This window comes from Gallus gallus, chromosome 1 (genome assembly GCF_016699485.2).
Source record: "Gallus gallus isolate bGalGal1 chromosome 1, bGalGal1.mat.broiler.GRCg7b, whole genome shotgun sequence".
Classification (NCBI taxonomy): Eukaryota; Metazoa; Chordata; class Aves; order Galliformes; family Phasianidae; genus Gallus; species Gallus gallus.
Window position 1 is genome coordinate 2330958 of NC_052532.1, and position 20806 is coordinate 2351763.

At 40.7% G+C, this 20806-nt stretch overlaps 1 protein-coding gene across 1 annotated transcript in view; it reads right to left on the reverse strand.

Annotated features, from left to right (window-relative positions):
* The window catches only part of EXOC4 (exocyst complex component 4), a gene marked incomplete at its 5' end in the record, with an annotated part of 409823 nt that overhangs the window by 371337 nt on the left and 17680 nt on the right, over window positions 1–20806 (reverse strand). Inside the window, 3 exon segments of the mRNA NM_001199320.3 lie at window positions 5100–5343; window positions 15808–15917; window positions 17991–18175. Of these exon segments, the coding sequence (NP_001186249.2) occupies window positions 5100–5343; window positions 15808–15917; window positions 17991–18175 (539 nt within the window).

The following is a 20806-nucleotide window of genomic DNA, read 5'->3' on the forward strand; positions in this document are numbered from 1 at the left end:
GATATTTAAATGAGACACCATCATCAGGAGATATAGAGAAGCATAAAAGACATACACAATTGATAAAGGAAAATCTAGCGTGGATGTCATTCTCTTCCATTTAGATTTTGTTTAAATCTTAACAACTATCCAGTTGAAGCTAAACAGAGAAGTTGCTCCTGTGGAATGACCTACACAGCTTCAGCCTTCTCTGACCACTCTTGTCTTCTTCAATGATAACATTGGTGATAGGACAGGGGAAGATGACATCTGAAGAAGACAGGGGAACGTGCAGCCAAGGCTGTCTGAAAACCACCATGCATTATTTAAGCAAATACCTGGTCCAGCATATTATGGGACACAGGAGAGGTGACTATTGCTTCAGAAGGCCCTACAAGATGTACACAACTTCTCATAGCGACTAACAGAGACAGCTAAAGGGGGAGCTAGGGCAGGTAGCTGCTCAGCTAGAAGAACTGCAGGAGAGTTTGGAAAGAAAATGAATTTCCTTCTCAAGGAACCAACATGCCATTAACTGACATGCCAAGAAGATGGCCTTACAGGATCACATTAATTCTTTGTCACCAAGAAAATTTAGCATTGCAAGCCCAAGCTCTGCTAACATCCCACTGCAAATGAAAATTTAATTATCCACATACCTCATCATTGCCCAAGGAAAGCACAATTTTGCAGAATGAAACTAGCCGGATATTTTGACAAATTCATTTTTCTTGATTTTAAGTGAGCTTGATCTCACATTATCAACTTGTTTACGAAGCCACTACTAAAACAGGATTATAATGAACAATTATTTGGTCTTCCTATCTTCCTGTTCTCCTGGTACAGACCAGCAGAAATGAAAGCTTCCCCACTCATGTTATTCAGTGTCACTAACACAACGTTACATTCTTCATTCTCAGCCAGAAATCCTTTTTCTACTTCTCCCTGTTCTCAAATTAGCCAGCACCTCTTATCTTAATTTTCCTTTCTCTGAAAGTCTTATAAAACTGTCAGGTCATTTTTGAAACAAGGTGACCCAAAGGAGACAAACACAAGCTGTGTCAGACAGCCAATAAGACAAAACAGCATAAAATGATATGGCCTAGATTTTATGCACGTGGGGTTGCAGCAGCAAGTGACCTAAGCAGAACACATACAGGCAATGACAGAAGAGTGGCTTAGGCAATTTGTCAAAGCAATCTCATGACCCCTTCACCGAGAAATATGGTAAATAAGTTGAAAGACAGTGACACAGACCCGGAAGCAACTCCTATTGTCTGGGCAATAACAGAGAACGAATTGATGCAAAGTGACTGCTGGCACCTGAGCGAGGTCACTAATGACAATTCAGGCATTTTAGCAGCAACAACGTTCTCTGCCAGGTCAGAGTGTTGGCGTGTATATAATTTCTATACTCATTTGAATGTCTGAAGATTAAATAAAAGGCCAGAAATACATTACAAACATGTAGGGAAAAATGCATTGAGTTCAGTTGATGGGATTTAAGAACAAAATTGGCAATGCACGTATTCCTTCTGGGCTGGATCTTCAAGTACAAGTAAAGCAAAAGCAATGTATCCCTACCAAAATCCTGTCCCAGAAATCTGGCCATGTGTGTCCAGACTATTTCTCAAGTCAGCAGCCTACTGTAACTGAGACCCATAAGTTCATGAAGACATAGAAGTACTAACATGGACATCAATACATGTTTCTAAGCATGGAGGCACTGTGCCCTAATGAGCAATTAAAGATAAATCAATGGCAAATTTAAGCATTTTTTCATAAACTCATTCCAAGTGCAGATGCCTACAAACTCTACAGAACTTACCTAGACAAAAATGTAAGTTTATAACTTTCAAAATGGTCTTCTACCAGGGACAAGAAACTACTAGGAATCTGCTAATGCCCTTTACCACATTTTAATGTATTCACATAATTCACATTTTGTGAGAGCAAATACATGCAAGTAAAGAGATAGCGTTCATAGAAAAGTAGAGCCAAACATGCTGTCTAGTTAGGTCCATACCAAATCAGGTATACAACATCACTGCATCCAGAAAATCTAAACACCAGCTGTGTCACAGAGCCATGCAAGCCTTCTTTTTGTGAGCACATTGTTAAAAAAAATCCTGCTGCCACTGTACAAAGGTCCTTCTAATTTCACACCAGCTCTCCATGCATCTAGACTGCTTACCTAGGAGAGAAGTGCTCAGTGCAAGCGACAATGACGGGATATCCATGACAGAATGGTTTGCACGTTATAAATACTAGAACTGCTGCTTACACTTGTGTATATATTCATTAACAAGCCCAGTACCAATACCTTTTATAGCATGGCCAAGGCTTGCTCCTTGTGTCAGACAGGGCAGACCCTGTCTCTCTGAAGAACTCTGAAGATCTGAGCCAAGAGCCCAATGCATGCTGGCTTCATGAAGAGATGGTACTTTTCGGGCTCTAGTTGCTTTAACAAAAATAATATTCTTGACCTTAAAAATTTGGGTGCAATTTGTAATGGTTTTCATATACAAAGGTAGAAGTTGGCCACACAAAAGGTAGTCAAAAAAAAAAAAGAAAAAAGAATGCAAGAACATTGTCTGATGTCTTTGGTCTTGCATAGCCTTTTCCAGAGATTATTTCTCTCTTGTAAAATGAGGAGGCTTTCTATTATTTTGCTGGTGATTCCCTAAAAGAATTACACCAGAATCTCCATAGGCACATTCATCAGGTGGCATCCAATCTCATCTTTTCCATAAGGATAAGAAATGAGCCAACCTCAGAGAGTCAACACAATGATGAAGAGATGCATATAGTTTGGTCCATACTTATCTAACAAGCAGAAGGGAACTGTCCAGCAGAATGCTCAACATAAAGCCTCAGCCCCTGCTCTGCCCTCACCTCCTCTCTGCCATCTCATTAGTCATTTTATTTGCCAGAAGTGAGAGTTTTGTATGGATATCATACAGAGTACAGTACCTGAATACAGGCACTGAGCTATGAAAGGCATTCACATGTGACTTGTTTTTCAGTTCACCTTAGGACATTTTATTCACCAAAACCTAAGGTCAAATAATCATTGTGGTTGACTGGCCAGTGAACAGTTAAATCAGTTTCAGGCTCTGCATCATGCTCAAATTTGCAGTCCTACAGAGTTCTCTTGAAATAGGAGGACCTTGTTGTTCTGGCTTTGTTTTCTCTTGACACCAGGAAAAAAGTCACTTTGTTTTGATTTGAAATTGTAGCTAATTTACGGGGCGGTATACCTTTCCATACTATAATTTATTCTTTTCAATATAAATGAATTTACCCGCTTGCTGTAAACTTCCCATGTAATTTTGGTTTAGAATCAGTTCTAATTATCTCCTTACTCAACAGGAATTTCCAGACACTTTCCAGAGTTTTACAATATAGGCATCCTAAGGGACCACAAACTGCTATTAATCAAATGCCAAAATCCACTGAAGTTTCTGGTACCTTACCCAGGCCTCTGGGCACATTAACACCATTGAAGTATGATCCAATGCAATTTTATCAATTTCAAAGGGCATCCAATAGCCATGTAACCTCTCAAGACCAATTCATAAAACAAGAATCAAAAATATGTTAAGTTCCATCTTGGCATCAACGACAAAAGCACTGCCTTTCAACCCACCAAAAAAGCTTCCTATAATTTAATCAAGATATCAATACCATAACTCTAATTCTTCACAGCATACTTAATTCCACAGCAGTGACATTTGGAACAGGCTGTCCAGTGAAGTGGTGGATTCACGATCCACCATTAAAAACAGGTTAGATGTGGCACTGAGGAACATGGTTAGTGGGCATGGTGGTGATGGGTCAATGGTTGGTAGATTATCTTAGTGGTCTTTTCCAGTCCTAATGATTCTATGATTCTACTCTAAAATAATGAGAGGAACTGAAAAAGAATTCTTTACCAAAGTTTTCCTCAGGAGTGATTTCCACTATAAATATTACATAAAAGGAAGACAAATTTTTGTGTTCAGATTTCTTCTCCAAAATTAATTTCTCCTGGTCATGATCACTGCAATGAGCAGTATCACAAATTAAGAACTCAGCTAGAAGCAACAGCTAGCCCTTAAAATGTTCTGTTTTAGCAAATCACAAAGAACAGCAGAAAAGTACTTTTCAGTTGGCTTTCACACTTTGCAACTAATGGATCTGCAAAACAAATAGATTTTTGGCCATATATTTATTGATATAATTAGTTCCATATATGATTACAAAGCTTTGTACCTGCATCACCTTAATTAGACTCTGCTGCACTTGAAAGGAGTAACTGAATTGAATCTTCTCTTTCCAAGTGCATCACAAGAACAGAATATGTTTCAGCACCAAGTGTTCTTTACACCATACATACCAGCAACCTGAGACAGCATTACAATTCAATTTATTGTAAAGCTGCTTAAAATGAAAGCTGTAGGTTAAGAAAAAAAAACCAAGTGCTTAACATTACATACCTCTTACTAGTTAAGTAATTCTGGCTTTTACAGAGCTTCTATCTTCAAATCTGGATTTCAAACATGTTTATAGAACCACAGAATGACTTAGGTTGGAAAGGACCTGAAAGACAATTGAGTTCCAGTCCCCTGTCATGGGCAGAATTGTCTATCACCACATCAGGTTGCCCAGGGCCCCATCCCTGACCTTGAATGCCTTCAGGGATATGGCATCCACAGCTTCTCTGAGCAGCCTGTTCCAGTGCCTCGCCACCTTCTGAGCAAGGAATTTCTTCCCAACATCTAATCTAAACTTTCACTCTTTTAGTTTAAAGCCATTCCCCCTTGTCCTATCAGTATCAGGCCATGTAAAAACTTACCACCTTCCTGCTGATAAGCTCCCTGCAAATACTGGAAGTTTAGCCAGAAGACTCTTCTATGACCAAGCATAGAAGGAAGCATCTCCTTTTCCCACAGCTTTAGTTGAAAAGTGACAATATTTCCCCCTTTCTGAATACATTTCCTAAATTCCCAAGCCTTTTAGACGCTCAAGGTACATCAGCACTTCAGAAAGACACAAGCATTTCTCAAAAAATTACTATTTAAGATCTCTCCAGACATCTTTTTGCAGCAATCACATTTCAGTGTTTGAAACATCCTTACCTAGGCTGATTTTCCTGGGAAATATTTTCCCCTCTCTGGTAATCACTGTCTGCCACCTGAGTCGTGGACCGCTTAACAATCTGCTTGAGTTCTTGTTCTAGGCGATCCTGAATAGCTTTCACTGTTTCAGGGATTTTCTTCAGCTTGGCCAGCCCTTTGATGAGTATGCCCATGAAGATGGTGCTGTTCTCCTCTGGATCCAGTTCCATATCTTCTTTAATTTCCAGGAGGCTTGTTTCTCGCACTGGAACATATTTAAAAGGCACAATCCAAGATTCAAACTACTGAAAACAACACTTGGCAAAGAAGTTTAGATGCTTTTTCTCCATGGTGCCTCCAGAGAACTCTCAAGGAATAAACAAGGAAACACCAGCACTCAGATTTTGGCGGGGTGGGAGAGGGCAATGGAAGTTTTAGTTTGCTTGGAGGAAACGTTATGTATCTATACGTAAACACACCATTGCACATTTGACTGATTTAGAAATAAAGCTTATGGTGTTATGTATTAGTTATGAAGCAGAGGAAGCCTGGTGCAATTAACATATGCATAAACGAGGAGGTGTTCTATCACTATGAATCCCCTGAATGAGTTTCAAGGAGCTAAAAACTACATTTCTAACCCAGCTGTTTTTCTTCACGATATTTTTCACAAGAGAGGAATTTTCATTATAAACACTATCAAGCTTAACAGACTCCTGATAAATTCGGCGAAGTTTACACTGCTGAAGTGAATTATTGTTTGATGTTATCCCATTCTGCTTTATTACGTCTGTCAAGGGGTTGATGAAGTTACCCAAATCTTTTAGCAAGGTTTCCTGAAAGGAAAAACTAAAAGAATTAGAGAGGATATTGTGGATATGGTCCTCCTAAAGAGACAGGGACAGCAGTGGGAGAAATTCTGTTGCTAAGCAACAAAAGGAGAAAAGCAGGAGGTACTGAACTTGTTTTAAGTATGTTCGTTAATCAACATTTCTTAATTTACAGATAATGCCCAGGAACAGTGAAAGGATGTCTCTGCTGAAGACTGAGCGAAGCACTTAATAAACATATTGAGACGATCTATGGCAAATAAGTGCCTGGAAGGCAAACTGAACTAACTCCTTAACGGGGATAGTGCATGGACAAATGCCACCTGAGCACTGCCATCCACCATACTGGCTCCTCATGTAGAAATTAAGCCAGAACAGCTGTTTCATCTTACTGGTGTTGAACTCTGATCACAGAGCTGTTGGGTGACAGATGACTCCCATGGTATCTACTGCTCAACTCAACTGAGTATCCAAGAACCTGAATAAATATCAAAAGATCCACCGGTACAATTGAAATGACATGGCAGAAATGCAAAGTGGCATGTCACAAGCAGCATGCAGCCCTGTCACTGCCCAAAGCTACAACACTCGGCCTTACAATACTTGAAGGGAGCATATAAACAGGACGGGAAACAGCTCTTTGCGAGGGTGGACAGTGATAGGACAAGAGGGAATAGTTTTAAACTAAGAAAGAGAAGATTTAGGTTAGATATTAGGAGGAGGTTTTTCAGCCAGAGGGTGGTGATGCACTGGAAGAGGTTGCCCAAGGAGGTTGTGGATGCCCCATCCCTGGAGGCATTCAAGGCCAGGCTGGATGTGACTCTGGGCAGCCTGGTCTGGTGGTTGGCAACCCTGCATATAGCAGGGGGGTTGAAACTCAATGATCATTGCGGTCCTTTTCAACCCAGGCCATTCTATGATTCTATGAATACACCCAGGAAAGCAGAAACTCTGTCCAAGTTTGCACAAAGGCAAAAAAAAACCCAGTGTCCCAAAGAGCCTGTATGGTGTTGCTTTATAAATAGCACCACGATAAATGGATAATGCTTATTTCAGTGCCAGCTTACACCAACCTCCACAGTAGAGTACTCCTTTCTGTCATGTAATCCCAACAACAGCACCTTGAGCTCAAATCAGACTTGCTGCTTGCTCTTGTACTTCAACTTGGGCACAAGCAATGCAGCCTGGGGGACCCTATAAGATCATCATACACTGTGATGGAGAACGACATCAAGTTTTGAATAGTCAACATCGGAGGCAGAATGTCTGGGAGATCACACAGTGCTTTCTTCTCCTCTTGTGTGTATGCTTCTTGCAATTAAAGTCTAATTAAACTTGTAATTTTGCAATTTAAGGGGATAGATTCAACAAACCCATAAGCACTCAGAATAAGCTTATTAAATAAAAATGCAGTGATAATACAGGAGACATTCTGAATGCACATAAACCATAGTACTAATTATAGGCTATCAGAGAAACACAGAATGACTTAAGTTGGAGGGAACTTTGAAGATAAGCTAGTTTCAACCCCCTGGCCAGAGGGAGGGTTGCAAACCACTAGATCAGGCTGCTCAGGACCCCATCCAGCCTGGCCTTGAACACCCTCAGGGATGGAGCATCCACAGTTTCCCTGGGCAGTCTGTTATAGTGCCTCACCACTCTGAGTAAAAAATTTCCTCCCAACATCTAACCTAAATCCAACCTCTTATAGTTTAAAGCCATTCCCACTTGTTCTATCATTATTAGGCCATGTAAAAATTCAGTCCCACCCCTACTTATAAGCCCCCTTAGGTTATTGGAATGCCACAAAGAGGTCTCCCCAGAGCCTTCTTTTCTCCAAGCTGAACAAGCCCAATTCCCTTAGCCTTTCTTCATAGGAGAGGTTCTCCAGGCCTCCGATTATCTTTGTGTCCCTTCTCTGGACCTGTACCAGCAGATCTATATCGCTCCCATACTGGGTGTGCCAGACCTGGATGCAGTACTCCAGGTGGGGCCTTACAAGGGCAGGGCAGAAGGGGACAATCACCTCCCTCCTCCTGCCACCACCTCTCTGCTGATAGAGCCCAGGATACAGTTGGCCTTCTGGGCTGCAAGAGCACACTGCTGGCTCTTGCTCAGTTTTTCATCCCTCAGGACACCCAAGTCCTTCTCCACAGGGCTGCTCTCAAGGAGTTTTTCTCCCAGTCTGTACTCATATCCGTGAGTGTCCAAACCCAAGTGCAACATCTTGCACTTTGCCTTCTTAAACCTCATTAGATTCTCATGTGTACACTTTTTGAGCACATCCATTTCCCTCAGGATGGTGTCTCTCTCCTCTGTTGTGTCAACTGCACCACTCACCTTGGTAGCATCAGCAAATTTGCTGATGGTACACTCAATCCAATCATCTACGTCACTGATTAAGATGTTGAAGAATACTGCTCCCAGAACAGACCCTCTCATGACCAACCTCCATCTGGACATCAAGCTGCTGACAACAGCCCTCTGACTGTCTCAGATCACCTGCTCATCTCTCATGTGCTTTAACATCTCTTCCAGGAGGATCTGCTCCATGATCCTCCCAGGGACAGAGATGAGGCCTATAGTTCCCCAGGTCTTCCCTTCTCCTTTACTTGAATACAGGAGTGACATTTCCCTTTTTTCCAGTCGCCCTGGACTTTGCCTGACAGCCATGATCTTTCAAATACAATAGAGGGCAGCTCAGCATCCACATCATCCATTTTTTTCAGAACCCTGGGATGCATATCATCTGGTCCCACAGACTTGAATGCATTCAGCTTCATGAGATGGTCTGGGACTTCCTCCACTCTTACACTGGGAGGGATTTTCTTCCCTTCCTAGAAGTTCTAGGACACAGGAGGCATGAGAAGGCTGACTGGTTGGGAACACCGAGGTAAAAAACTCATTAAGTACCTCAGCCTTCACATCTAAGGACGTTAGCTCTCCATTTTCGTTTATCAAGGGGAGTACACTCTCCTTTGACTGCCTTGTCTGCCCAATGCATCTAAAGAATCCCTTCTTGTTTTTTTTCCACCTCCCTTGCCAAGTTCAATTCCTACTGTGCCTTGGCTTTCCTGACTCCATCTCTGCACATTCAGACAGCATCCCTATATTCTTCCCAGGCCATCCATCCCCACTTCCATCACCTCTGCTTTTCCTTTTTCCCCCCCTCAGTCTGACCAGCAAGTCCTTGCTTAGCCATGCTGGTCTTGTCTGCCTGATTTCTTACTCTGAGGGACAGAGAACTCTCACGCTCTCAGAAAAACACCCTTAAAGTGCTGCCAGCTCTCTTCTGTTCCTTTATCCCTAAGGACAGTTTCTCAGTGGAATCTCACCCAACAATTTCTTCTTCAACAGAACTTCAAGCTGGCTCTTCTGAAGTTCAAGGTTCTGGCTCCAGAACCTTGCCAGGCCCACGTTTCTCAAGATCATGAACATATCCAGGGAGGGCATGGTCACTGCAGCCCAGGCTGCCTCCAATCCTAGCCTCTTTTGTTCTCTCTTCTGCATTGCTGAACATCAGGTTCATCAATGCTTCACCTCTGGTGGATCTGTCCAAAACCTGAACCAGAAAGTTGTCATCCATGGACACCAGGAGTCTCCTGGATTTCTTGCAGCTCACCATGCTGTATTCCCAGCAGATATCCAGGTGGTTGAAATCCCTCACCAGGATGAGATATTATATACAGGATGCCCCTTGCAGCTGAAGCAAGAAGGCCTACTCAGCAGGTTCTCCTTTATCAGTTGGCCTGTAGTAGACCTCAACCACCTGACACCCCTTATTAGTCTGGTCTCCAGTTTTAACCCACAAGCTCTCCACCTTTTCATGAGTTGCCCAGGCACAGCTCCTCACAGATTATCCGCTTTTTAATATTGAGGGAACTCCCCCACCCCTCCTACCTCACCTATCCCTTCTATAAAGCTGAGAGCCCTCAATCATGGTATTCCAGTTACGTGAGTCATCCCACCGTGTTTCTGTGACAGCAATAAGATTGTACTTTTCCAACTGCACCACTGTTTCCAGTTCCTCCTGCTTATTTCCCATGCTGTGTGCATTGGTATAGAGACACTTCAGATGGGCTTTTGGCTGTGTTACCTTGTAGGGGGCTCCTGCCTTCTAGGAGGAGCCCTCTCAAAAACCTCTGGGAAAAACCTCAGGCATTTCTACTCAAAGCTCTCATCTCTCAAACACCTTTCAAACCATGGGCTGCAAAGCACTTTGTGTACTGTGTATATGGTCCACTCACTTTGTTAATGCTACTTGTTTTTTCTTTAAAAACCACAGCATGCCAGGCACAAACATAGAAAATGAGCTCTTTGGAACAATAGCTGTGGAAAAGACAACACTGGAAATGCTAGAGGAGAAAAGGTTTTAACCTACTGTTTAAAAGTAAAAATGAAAATCCTGTGCTCCAAGTTCAATGCAGAGCTTTCAGAGCCTAAACAACCTTTCAGACAGGTCCCCATCATTACACCACAGCACCTTTGTAAGGGGGGCTGTAAATTACCCTTAATATCACACAATGAAAACGAGAGAAGGAGGAAGCACTGCTACATCCAAATGTGAGGACAGCATTTAAGAGGAATGAAGGCAGCAATCTTGCTGAGAATTCTGCCATCACATGAACACTCTTCCATCTTCAAAAAGAGCAAACCAATTTTGAAACACCCTTAAATAGTCAGGACAATGATTTACATTTCTTACAAATAACAGCACACTTCAATATCTAGTAGCAACACACCAGTATATACGTTCTGCTAGACCTTATCTTTTGATAAAATAGTAGGAATTTTGTTTCCTGAACATTCTGCCTATTAAAGAGGTATCCTGGGTAGCCTTGGGGGCCCATTTATCTACAAGATCTGACAAGATCTCAATCCTGGGATGCTGAAGATGTCCTTTTCTTGTGTCTTCCCTACTTCAAACATCCCCTTCTACAATTTAATGTCATCAAGGGGTTATTTGACCACAAAGCTCTGGCCCACAAATCAGTCCCTCAGCTCTTCAAAAAAGGTATCAAAGCAGACCAACGTTTACAAAGTTCACCTTTAAAACACATTACTCCCTGGGGGCTGAGGAGCTCCACGGGTGAAAATGATGTCCATACAGACTACCTCTGCAAGAAACATTTCAATAGCACTGATCCCAAGAAATCTTGTGTTGATAACTCATTTAAGAGTAACAGACCTAAGAAAAGATCCTTGGTCTTGTTTTTCATTCTAATGAATCTTCAAAATTTGCTGCTACTTATTACAGATGATTTCATTAGCTGTGTGCATTTATGGGCAACCAGTAAAATTTAATATACTATTTTCCATGATTCATGTCCTCACAGATGATAAATTCTGTGTCTTCAGTACTTTTGGAGGAAACAATGCAAATTCACAGTCTCCCAAAGGCATGTGATATCTGAAGAAATTTAACCTGCTAACTGTGGTGCTGAATCCTTTTCTTGATCTATAAATGGAGGCAACAGGCAACAAATGGGCAGTCACTTCAGAAATGGTCCCGTAAAGATTTTGGTCATTTACTGATCTGCTTTAGTACCAAGCCCAAAAGAAAACAGACCTAAGAGATCAATAACCCCAAAGCCTGAAGGCAAATCTCCTCTTTCTATAACTGTGGTTGATGCAGGTCTATATACAGTTTTTAGGACAGCAGTCTTCCAAAAGCAGAGATGCTGGAATTTGACAAGGCCACTCTCTCAAACCTATTGTAACCGCATTTAACTTAAAGAAAACTGTATCAAGCAACTCTGTGAGCCACTCTGAAAATCCACCCCATGCACTGTGTTTCCGAGTTCTAAAGAAGTGTATAGCAGCCAAATAACTTTGTGACTGCATATAGAAACAACTAATCAACTTCTTCAAGGGAGACAAAGCATTCCTTTCGGATTTCACCACATGAATCTAAAACTCTCTCCATTTTTCCTTTCCTCCTCCAAACGCACATGCATTACGTGTGTCAGTGCTCAGCATCAAGCCAGAATGTGAACCATTGGTGAGGATCAGTGAGAAAGCACAGCCCTGCAAAATAGCACATTAAAGTTACTTCACAGGCTTTCATGCTCGCTGTACAGTGGCAAAGCATTCTTAAACTGCAGGAACAGGCTTCCTCTTAAATAACACAGGCACAGAAATTTACTCTGAGACAATCACGACAAACTGCGCTTTTCACACAGCACTATAATGACAGCAGGAAAAAAAACAACAGATTCACTGCTGGATTCCCACCACCTTCTGATTAAGTCTTCAGTTGGACTTGTGCAAATGCAAAACAGCTCACAGGACAAGTCAGGTTTAGCAGGAGGATTTAATTTTTAGTGTGAATGCTCGAGAAAAATCACCCTACTCGTATCAGATCCCCAGGTGATGTTAATAAGAAAAAAACATATTTTATTTACTTATTGAGCATGCTTAAGGTGGAAGCAATTGCAACAAAAGTGAATGCCAGAATGGTACTTTTAGAGCACCTTTAAAACTGGACCTTAAAGCTCCAGGATTCCTCAGGGCATTTCGGAGGGCCAGATTCACAGGTCACCCCACGCTTTCAGCTACACACAGGGACTTGCATTCTTGAGCTGTAACTACACATTTAATCTTTGAAGCTATCATACTGCTTGGATGTAGAAGCTAAGTTTTTCTCTTGCAGCTGAGAAACACTGATCATGGAAAAATATCATCTGCATAAAATTTACAAATCCCATCCATAAGAACACACAGTTACCACTTCAGGTTGCCTTCTGTGGGTTTTCTAAGATGAGTTCCATGAGTTTTTCAGGAAAGAGAGCTCTTAGGTTTTCTGTGTACTGAGTGAGAACATTTTATAGTTCCAGGAAGAGTCTGGCAAGGCAGAAACTGCCATAAATACACTTCAGAATAGAGAAAGTTCATGCAGAAAAATAAAATTTAGAAGTGAATTTATTTCTCTGAACTGGCATGAAGGGAAAGTGTTAGCAGTAAGCTGCCGTATCTACAATCCTCAGGTGAATGTTACCGAAGATTCTGTTTATTTTAAGTGCAGGAGGAACTGCTTTAATTTCCTTATAAAGATTCTACGGCACAAGGTAACATCTCCTCTGGGAAGCAAATGCAGAAAGAACTCAAAATATTGGCATCTTCTTTGCTGAGATAGGTTGAATGAGTCAGTTCTTCATAGTGGTGTACATTAATATGCATGGCCACTTTGTTTCATCAATAAAAAGCTAAAGAACCTAAATGACTAAAGGCAGAAACAGCTTTCATTATGCATACACATAAGTTTTAAATCTCTAATAGCTTTGCAGCCCTGGAAAAGGCTACTTTTAAAATAAAATTATCTAGAAAAAAAAGTACGTAAGTACACTGTGCACTTCAAGCAAAACCATATGCATACTTCATGTTGACCAAATGTTTTCTATTATATCCTCCATCTTTCCCAGTCTGAAGGATGTTTGCCTAGCACAACGCTACATAATAGAGTGAAACAAGGAGCCAGGTGAAAGATTTTCTGGTGTAATGAGCATGAACAGCAAAAGATCTGAACAAATGAGTTTTGATGGCAGATCCTCAACTGATGAATAACAATTTGCAGCAGTTGAGAATGAAGCCAAAGTCTTCGTTTTTAGGCCTTTGGAGTCAAAGAAGCGATGCTGTCTTATGCCCACAACCAACCTATTTCTTAGAGACCTCTTTGTATTTTTACCTGTTGCTTGTACCCTTGCACGTTCACTCCAACACTGCATGAAATAACTTTATCACAGAATCTTAGAACAAGAGATGTCATCAACACTGCATCAGGCAAAGAACTTCTATGAGATGTCTAAAATATGTAAATCAATAAACAATCTTTCTCTTCTCATCCTTATCAACTCTTTTGTTCTTATTTTTTTCTGCTTAATTCCATTTTTCCTTGCCAGTTCTAGATATTAATGAACCCTTTCTCAGTCTCAGCAGGTGAGATGAGAATTGGCTGGGCTGTGAGAGTCTTCAAAGCTGAAAGTGTCAAAAAAAATAATTTCAAAGCATATTTAAGATGGTCGTTACACTAGCAATAAAAAAAAGGAAAAAAGATAGATGACACTAAAGATGATGAAATACAGGGATTCCATTTTTCAACAGGCGCATCTCCTGCTGCCTATTCCCCATCAATAAAGCACAATGGGAGATTCCTATCAGCTCTGCAACTTCAGACTTTTTTCTTCATTATTATCATCATCATTTTGCTAGGAGGATTCATGATTTAGGTGGAAAACTATCAGCAATGTCAGATATTACACAATTCACTTACTACAAAAGTAGTAGGCCTGTGGTCCCCAGCACAAGGAGGACGTGGAGCTCTTGGAATGGGTCCAGAGCAGGGCCACTAAGATGATCAGAGGGCTGGAGCACCTGTGCTATGGAGAAAGGTTGAGGGATTGTTTAGCTTGGAGAAGAGAAGGCTCCACGGAGAACTCACTGTGGCGCTCCAGTACTTGAACAGAGAATATAAACAGGAGAGGGTACGACTGTTTACGAGGGTGGACAGGACAAGGGGGAATGGTTTTAAACTGAGACAGGGGAGGTTTAGGTTAGATATTAGGAGGAAGTTTTTCACCCAGAGGGTGGTGACACTGGAACAGGCTGCCCAAGGAGGTTGTGGATGCCCCATTCCTGGAGGCATTCAAGGCCAGGCGGGATATGGCTCTGGGCAGCATGGTCTGGTGGTTGGCGACCCTGCACATAATAGGGGGGTTGAAACTAGATGATTATCGTGGTCCTTTTCAACCCAGGCCATTCTGTCATTCTATGAAAAGTAGGTTAACATTTACAGTGGTGGGAACAGCATTCAGTTTTGTGTGGTTTATTCCCTTACCTCCTCACATCATGTGATTTTGGAAAGAACTGAGCTTCACTGATTACATGGGATAAATACAGAAATTTTGATGATGAAGCTCAGAATTCTTGCACATTTTCTATCCTAGGGTTCCATGATGAAGCTGCTCTTTTCAGCTTTGTAAATTTGTATTGACACATCACAAGGGACTCCTCAGAAACCTCCACTAGGAAGAACTAAAGCCTCAGACTGAGAGACAAGCCACCTCAACAGGAACACTGCTACGTAACAAATGAGCAAAAGAGAAGAATGATTACACAAGAGAGGCTATGAGGTAAGTATGGTAAGAAACAACAGACTCAAGCTGACAAAAATAAGGACAAAATGGTTAAGAGTGAAAAGACTAAAAAAATTATCTCAATTTGAGGAAGACTGACAAGGAGGCAAGTGGGAAAGCGATGGAGGTCACTTCTGTATTCTTCATTTTATTTATTTGTTGAACGAGGACAACCACACATTAATCCACTGAAACAATACAAGGATTAATTCCCCGTCTGTGCAGTACAGAAGTACCAATAAAACTGAGTATTTTGCTTAGTATCTGTTGTAACAGGTATACAAAGACAACCAGATTAATCCTGTGTTTAGGGAGTCCTTTAGTCAAAGTTCCCACAAGGAAAAGCTTCGACCTTTTGGCTCCAACACAGGAAAATACTTCTGTGACATCTATATATACTTGCTTGCCTACATAAAATATAGAGGAGGCTTCTATGGAAACTGAACTGACTGTAGATCTCTTCTGTCCTAGATATCACAAACATGATCAACACAAGAACAGACAAAGAAAACAAAGTGCAATTAATTTAAGATGATGAGTAAGGATTACTTGCCAAAAAAACTACAGATATGACTGAATTCTGCCTCTGGACTTAGAACTCACTCATTTCACAGTATTTTACAAATTCTGTTTGTATCTTCTTGTCTCAGGACCCCTGTTAGCAGACATCCAAGGAGAGGGGATGATATACCCTCTACTACTCTTGAAAAGCCAGCTGAAGTGCTATAAAATAAGCCAGGTTGGAACACAAGTGACTCAAATACTCACTGCTGGAGCTTCCAGGAGTACTAAACTGGGAAGTTTCAAGGAACTTTCGAGGTGTAGACAAGTTAGTAACATCCATAAGGGGTACAGAAGAAGCATCTTTCACAAGCGAACTGTATGAGGGGAAAGAATTAAAGCAAACAGTTTACTGTCACATAGAATCTTCGTTCATGAAAAACAATCAATTTATTTCTTAAATGTGTGAGCAAAAGAGATACACGTAACAGTTCTCATAAAGAGGTTTACTAAACCCCAATTAAAGCACCAGTCCATAGATGGGTATAAGTGACAATGCCTAAATACACTAGAAAGAAGATGACAAAAGCCAAAAAGCAACGATGAGAAAACACTGTTGCATCAATGACAAAAATCTGGTAACCCAAGGCCACTCTGAATTTATTACAGCTTTAGACTTCTCCAACTGATGACCACAACAACATTCACCTCCAGCACAATTAACTACTGATAAAAAACTGAAATATGACTGTTAAGATCTTTCTAGAAAACCACATATGGAATAGAGATGCTGCCATTTCCACAGCCTCTGTAAACTATTTACTCCTTCTTCAAGCTTTTCTAGCACCCTCTAGCAATATTCACTTTCTCCTCCCCTCCAAATTCCTGTTCTGTGCACATCTACATGAACCCTTCTCCAAAGGAACCTTCCTACTCTGAAAGCAGGAAGACTTGGTCATTTCCACAATTCATGTAGAATTATTTGCTAAGAATACATCGTATTGCTTCAGCTGCATAATGAAAACCATAAAGCTGGATATGGCAGGGGAGCAAATGCAAGAAATCATTTGTAAGATAAAGAAGCAGAGAAGGCTCCTCTAATGAATTTTGTGTGTTCCCTTAGAGGTCAAAATACTTACAGAAACATGCAGAAACAAGGGCTAACCTTACTATCCTGCCTAAGAAGCACCTACACTCTACATACCTACAATGCCACACATAAAGGGATTGGCTATGCATTCATTATGAGCATTGTTAGATCTAACACTTGCTGTTTTGATTTTAAGTAACTATAACAGCATCCTAGTTGACAGCAGTCTAGGGCAGCACACCAAAGTGGAGCTACAAGATTGTCCTTGATCCAAGTGTTCATATTAATATCGTATCAATGATGTATAACAAGGAATAAGGAAAAAGACAAAGCAAGAAAAAGATAAGGCTCCCTGTAGCAGTCATACAAAATTGCAGTTAATTAGTAGTTGCATAGTCTGGGTACACCAAAGCTTTTTGTCTGTTTTTAATTAACAAGATGAGTAAGGAAGAGAGAAAGGCCTTGCTAACAACTCCCTTTCCTAGAAACTTGAACTTCAAACAATTCTTAGTTTCAGAAATTCATTTAATGAAACTTACTATCTCTCCTCTTATTTTTGGTAAGCATTTTTTATTCCTCCTTTCTCATAATAAGATGATAATTTATCTTTTCTCTGCATCTTAATCATATCCTGACTCCTCTGTTGCTCCCCATCATTGTTTATTATCTCTCCTGCTCTACAGAAGTGACAACCACACATTTTTCTTCTCTAGCCTGTATCTTTCTTTCTTCCCTCCCAACAAGGCTACTGCCATCAAATTTAGAATTCACAACATTTGGAAAAAGTACCAGTTGAGCTGAATTCCCACTGATCAGAAGCACCAGCCAAGTAAAGAGTTTCAACATCCTTAAAACAGCTCTGAAACACTACGGAGCCAAGACGCATTGCCTGAGCACTTCAATGTTGTGGCTTCTGGCTAGTAACCTTATGATCAGCTGGAAGTTTTTTAAACCCTGGCAATGTGATAAAAAGGATGAGCACTTCTCCTCTGTGATATTTCCTTTGCCTGACCTGAGAGCCTCATGATCATGGTGTTTGTGGGAAGGGTATACGTATCAGGTAAGGAAAAGAATGCTAAAAGGAACTGACCTCATCATAATTCTGTAGGAAGCAGAAAGAAACAACAGAATCACTAAGCAAAAGAAGAACAGACTGCTCAGAGGCTCCAAAGAGTACCAACATACGTGGGGATTTCAGAATCTTCACAGCCATGAGCACAAGAAAGTTGCTTTTAAATCTACTCTAAGAATGAAAATTCCAACCAGTGTTACTCTCCCAAGAAAGTTTCTGCTGATGATAGGGAGAAGGTTGTTCTCTTCCCTCCCAGACCCATTGTCCTTAGCATCACACCAAACCAACCTTATTCTCCCCTTCTCCTTGTTGCGTTGTCCAACTTTGTTAGTTGATTTGATGTAAAGATGACGATGTAACTCATCTATCAGGACTAAGTGCATGTTCATCTTCTTGCTGTGGAGCTCCAGTCTCAGATCACTCAATCCCTCCACCTGAAGAAGGGGACCCTCCAAGGAGTCCACTGCTGACACCTGGAATGAAAACACACGACAACGTTCCAAAGTCATTTCATGCACCTCTCAGAACCTTTCCCATAAGTTAGAGGAATATCTGAACACCAGGACAATTCTATCCACAAATTCTTTTAAAGCAGAAAAGGTTCAAGTTGTGTTTTGTTATATGTACTCTTAAGAGAAAATTCAACATATAGAGAGGATTCAGTATCCAAATAACTGAAATCTAATGAGCATACTACAAAACTCATGAACATATGTATAAGACAAGCCACGTTAAATATCATTTGTTAGATAAAGCGAAAGGTATCAAACTAAGAGGATTACAATGTGGAAAAAGTGTTAAGATACTGACGATGTTGTTTCAGCATCTTTATTCTTTTCATTATACAAACACCAATGAAAGACTACTCCAGTTTCTAGGCCTGAGGAAAAAATGGCTTAAATTTTATGGTACAGGTGAAAAAGCTTAGGATACCTCAGCTTCTTGCTAACTTCAGTATTACGTCACTTAATTATACAATTTAAATAAACATAGCCAACCAATTAATGAAAGACAGGCGCTTTTCAACTAAAAGGAGTTGTGACATTTTTGTTGTTGTTTATTTGTGGTGTGTTATGTTGTTTTTTGTTTGTTTGTTTTCCAATGTTTGGTTATCAAGTTTCAAACCAAGGAAATTAATTCTGCACAAGCACCAGACTGGGATCATAGCATCATATGTAACAGTAGCAAGGAGTTCAGAACTGTCTTGGGATGGGGTGGTTTGGGTTGAAAGGGACTCCTCCCAGTACATCACATTGCTCAAAGCCCTATCCAAACTGGCCTTGAACACTTCCAGGTTTGAGAATGTAGACATGCAACCATGTGCTCAAGCCATAAGCAACGTTGCCCTGCTCATGCACTTCATAAGAGACCAGCTGGCATCCAATGGGCACTAGAATGAGAAACTTGAGCTTTTTTGTATCCTAAAAAAAAACATCAACAAAATGTACCAAGAAGGACAAATTAAGGTATTAAAGCAACACTATCAGTTTGGATCTCTCTCAGTTTACTATTTCTAAATATTTCACGAATCTTCTGCAATTGCTTAGAAAGATACAGCACTCCTCAGCAGCATCCCTAACTTCAGGGCTGATGCTGAAATGAATTAGAAATAACAGCAAGTGTAGCTTATTTTATTGTGCATCACCTTTTACAGAGAAAAGTATTTAAAATTTTAAAACATCAAATACCTAATAAATTTAAGATACTATTGGTGAAATAACACATTTGCTTGCATTTTAGGATTTAAGTTTGTAGCAAACCTGTCAGCTAAACATTAAAAATGAAAAGCAAGGAGAGACAGTAAGCAGACATCCAAGCTAAGGTCTGGTCCCTTAATACCAGTAAATATTAACCATACTGAAAGAACATACATCAACAGTGTATTACCGTGCTTGCCTTCAAGTCGAGAATGACCCTGAAATAGCTTTGGGGCACTCCAACTTTTTAAATTAAGAACAGTTTCTAAGAGAAAACTGCATTTCTTTCTTCCTTCCTCCTGAAAAATGTTACCGAGTTCCTAAACATGAACTTATCTTTTTTTTCATGGAAGGAGAATGTCCATTTGCTGGTTGTGGATGCCCCACCCCTGGAGGCATTCAAGGCCAGGCTGGATGTGGCTCTGGGCAGCCTGGTCTGGTGGTTGGTGACCCTGCACAGATCATGGGGGTTGAAACTAGATGATCATTGTAGTCCTTTTCAATCCAGACCATTCTGTGATTCTATGATTTGCTGCTCTGCCATATGAACCTTTATCTAGGCTATGCAATGTCACTTAATATAAGTCACAGAACAATCAATGACATACTGGCAGCCCACAGGGGAGAACTTGATCATGATCTTGTTAAAGACCTCTTGAAAGCCTAAATTTTGCCATCGTTGAAAAAGAACTTCTGTCTGTCAATCAGAGGACTGAACAGGATTCCTCCTAATCCTAATGCAAGTCAAACAGCACTTACATAGCTTCTATCATTTCACACAATGGACTATCCATCCTCTTCTTCCCAGAATCTATTTTTGATCAGTTATTTAAATATGGTCATAAAGCCATGCTGCAGATGAAGCAAAAAACTAAATTCACGTCCCCCCAAGGAGCTAACATGTCAGAGTACATACAAATAGAGAAGGGTCAACAAGCAGCGCAGTCACAGCTTAGAAACTTTGGGTAGAAGTAAACGTAAGTGCTAATTTTATCTCCTTCCTTTGGCAGGTGGGAACGTATCCCAAATTTCCCAATTGCAAAGGTGCTTTAACCCCCAGTCACTTTGGGGGGGGGTGCAGGCATTCATCACTGTCCTGAGAGCTGTCAGAAATTTCAACAAAGCAAGAACAAAATCAGGAACAACATTTGTCAAACTGAGAAGCTGAGAGATGAAAATGCAGCAAGGAAAGCAAAGAGGAAAATGTCATTAAAAAAAAAAAAAGCTACAACATCCAGTGAAACTATCACCTAAAACACACACAACAAAATCTAAAGCTTTGCACTCAAATCCTTCAGCTCTATTTTTTACCTTTCCAGTTACTAAAAACTATTCTCAAAGCTAATCATTAAAACCAAACAACCAGCTCTCAAATGTGCCTTTTGAGAAACAAACAGAACAATCAAT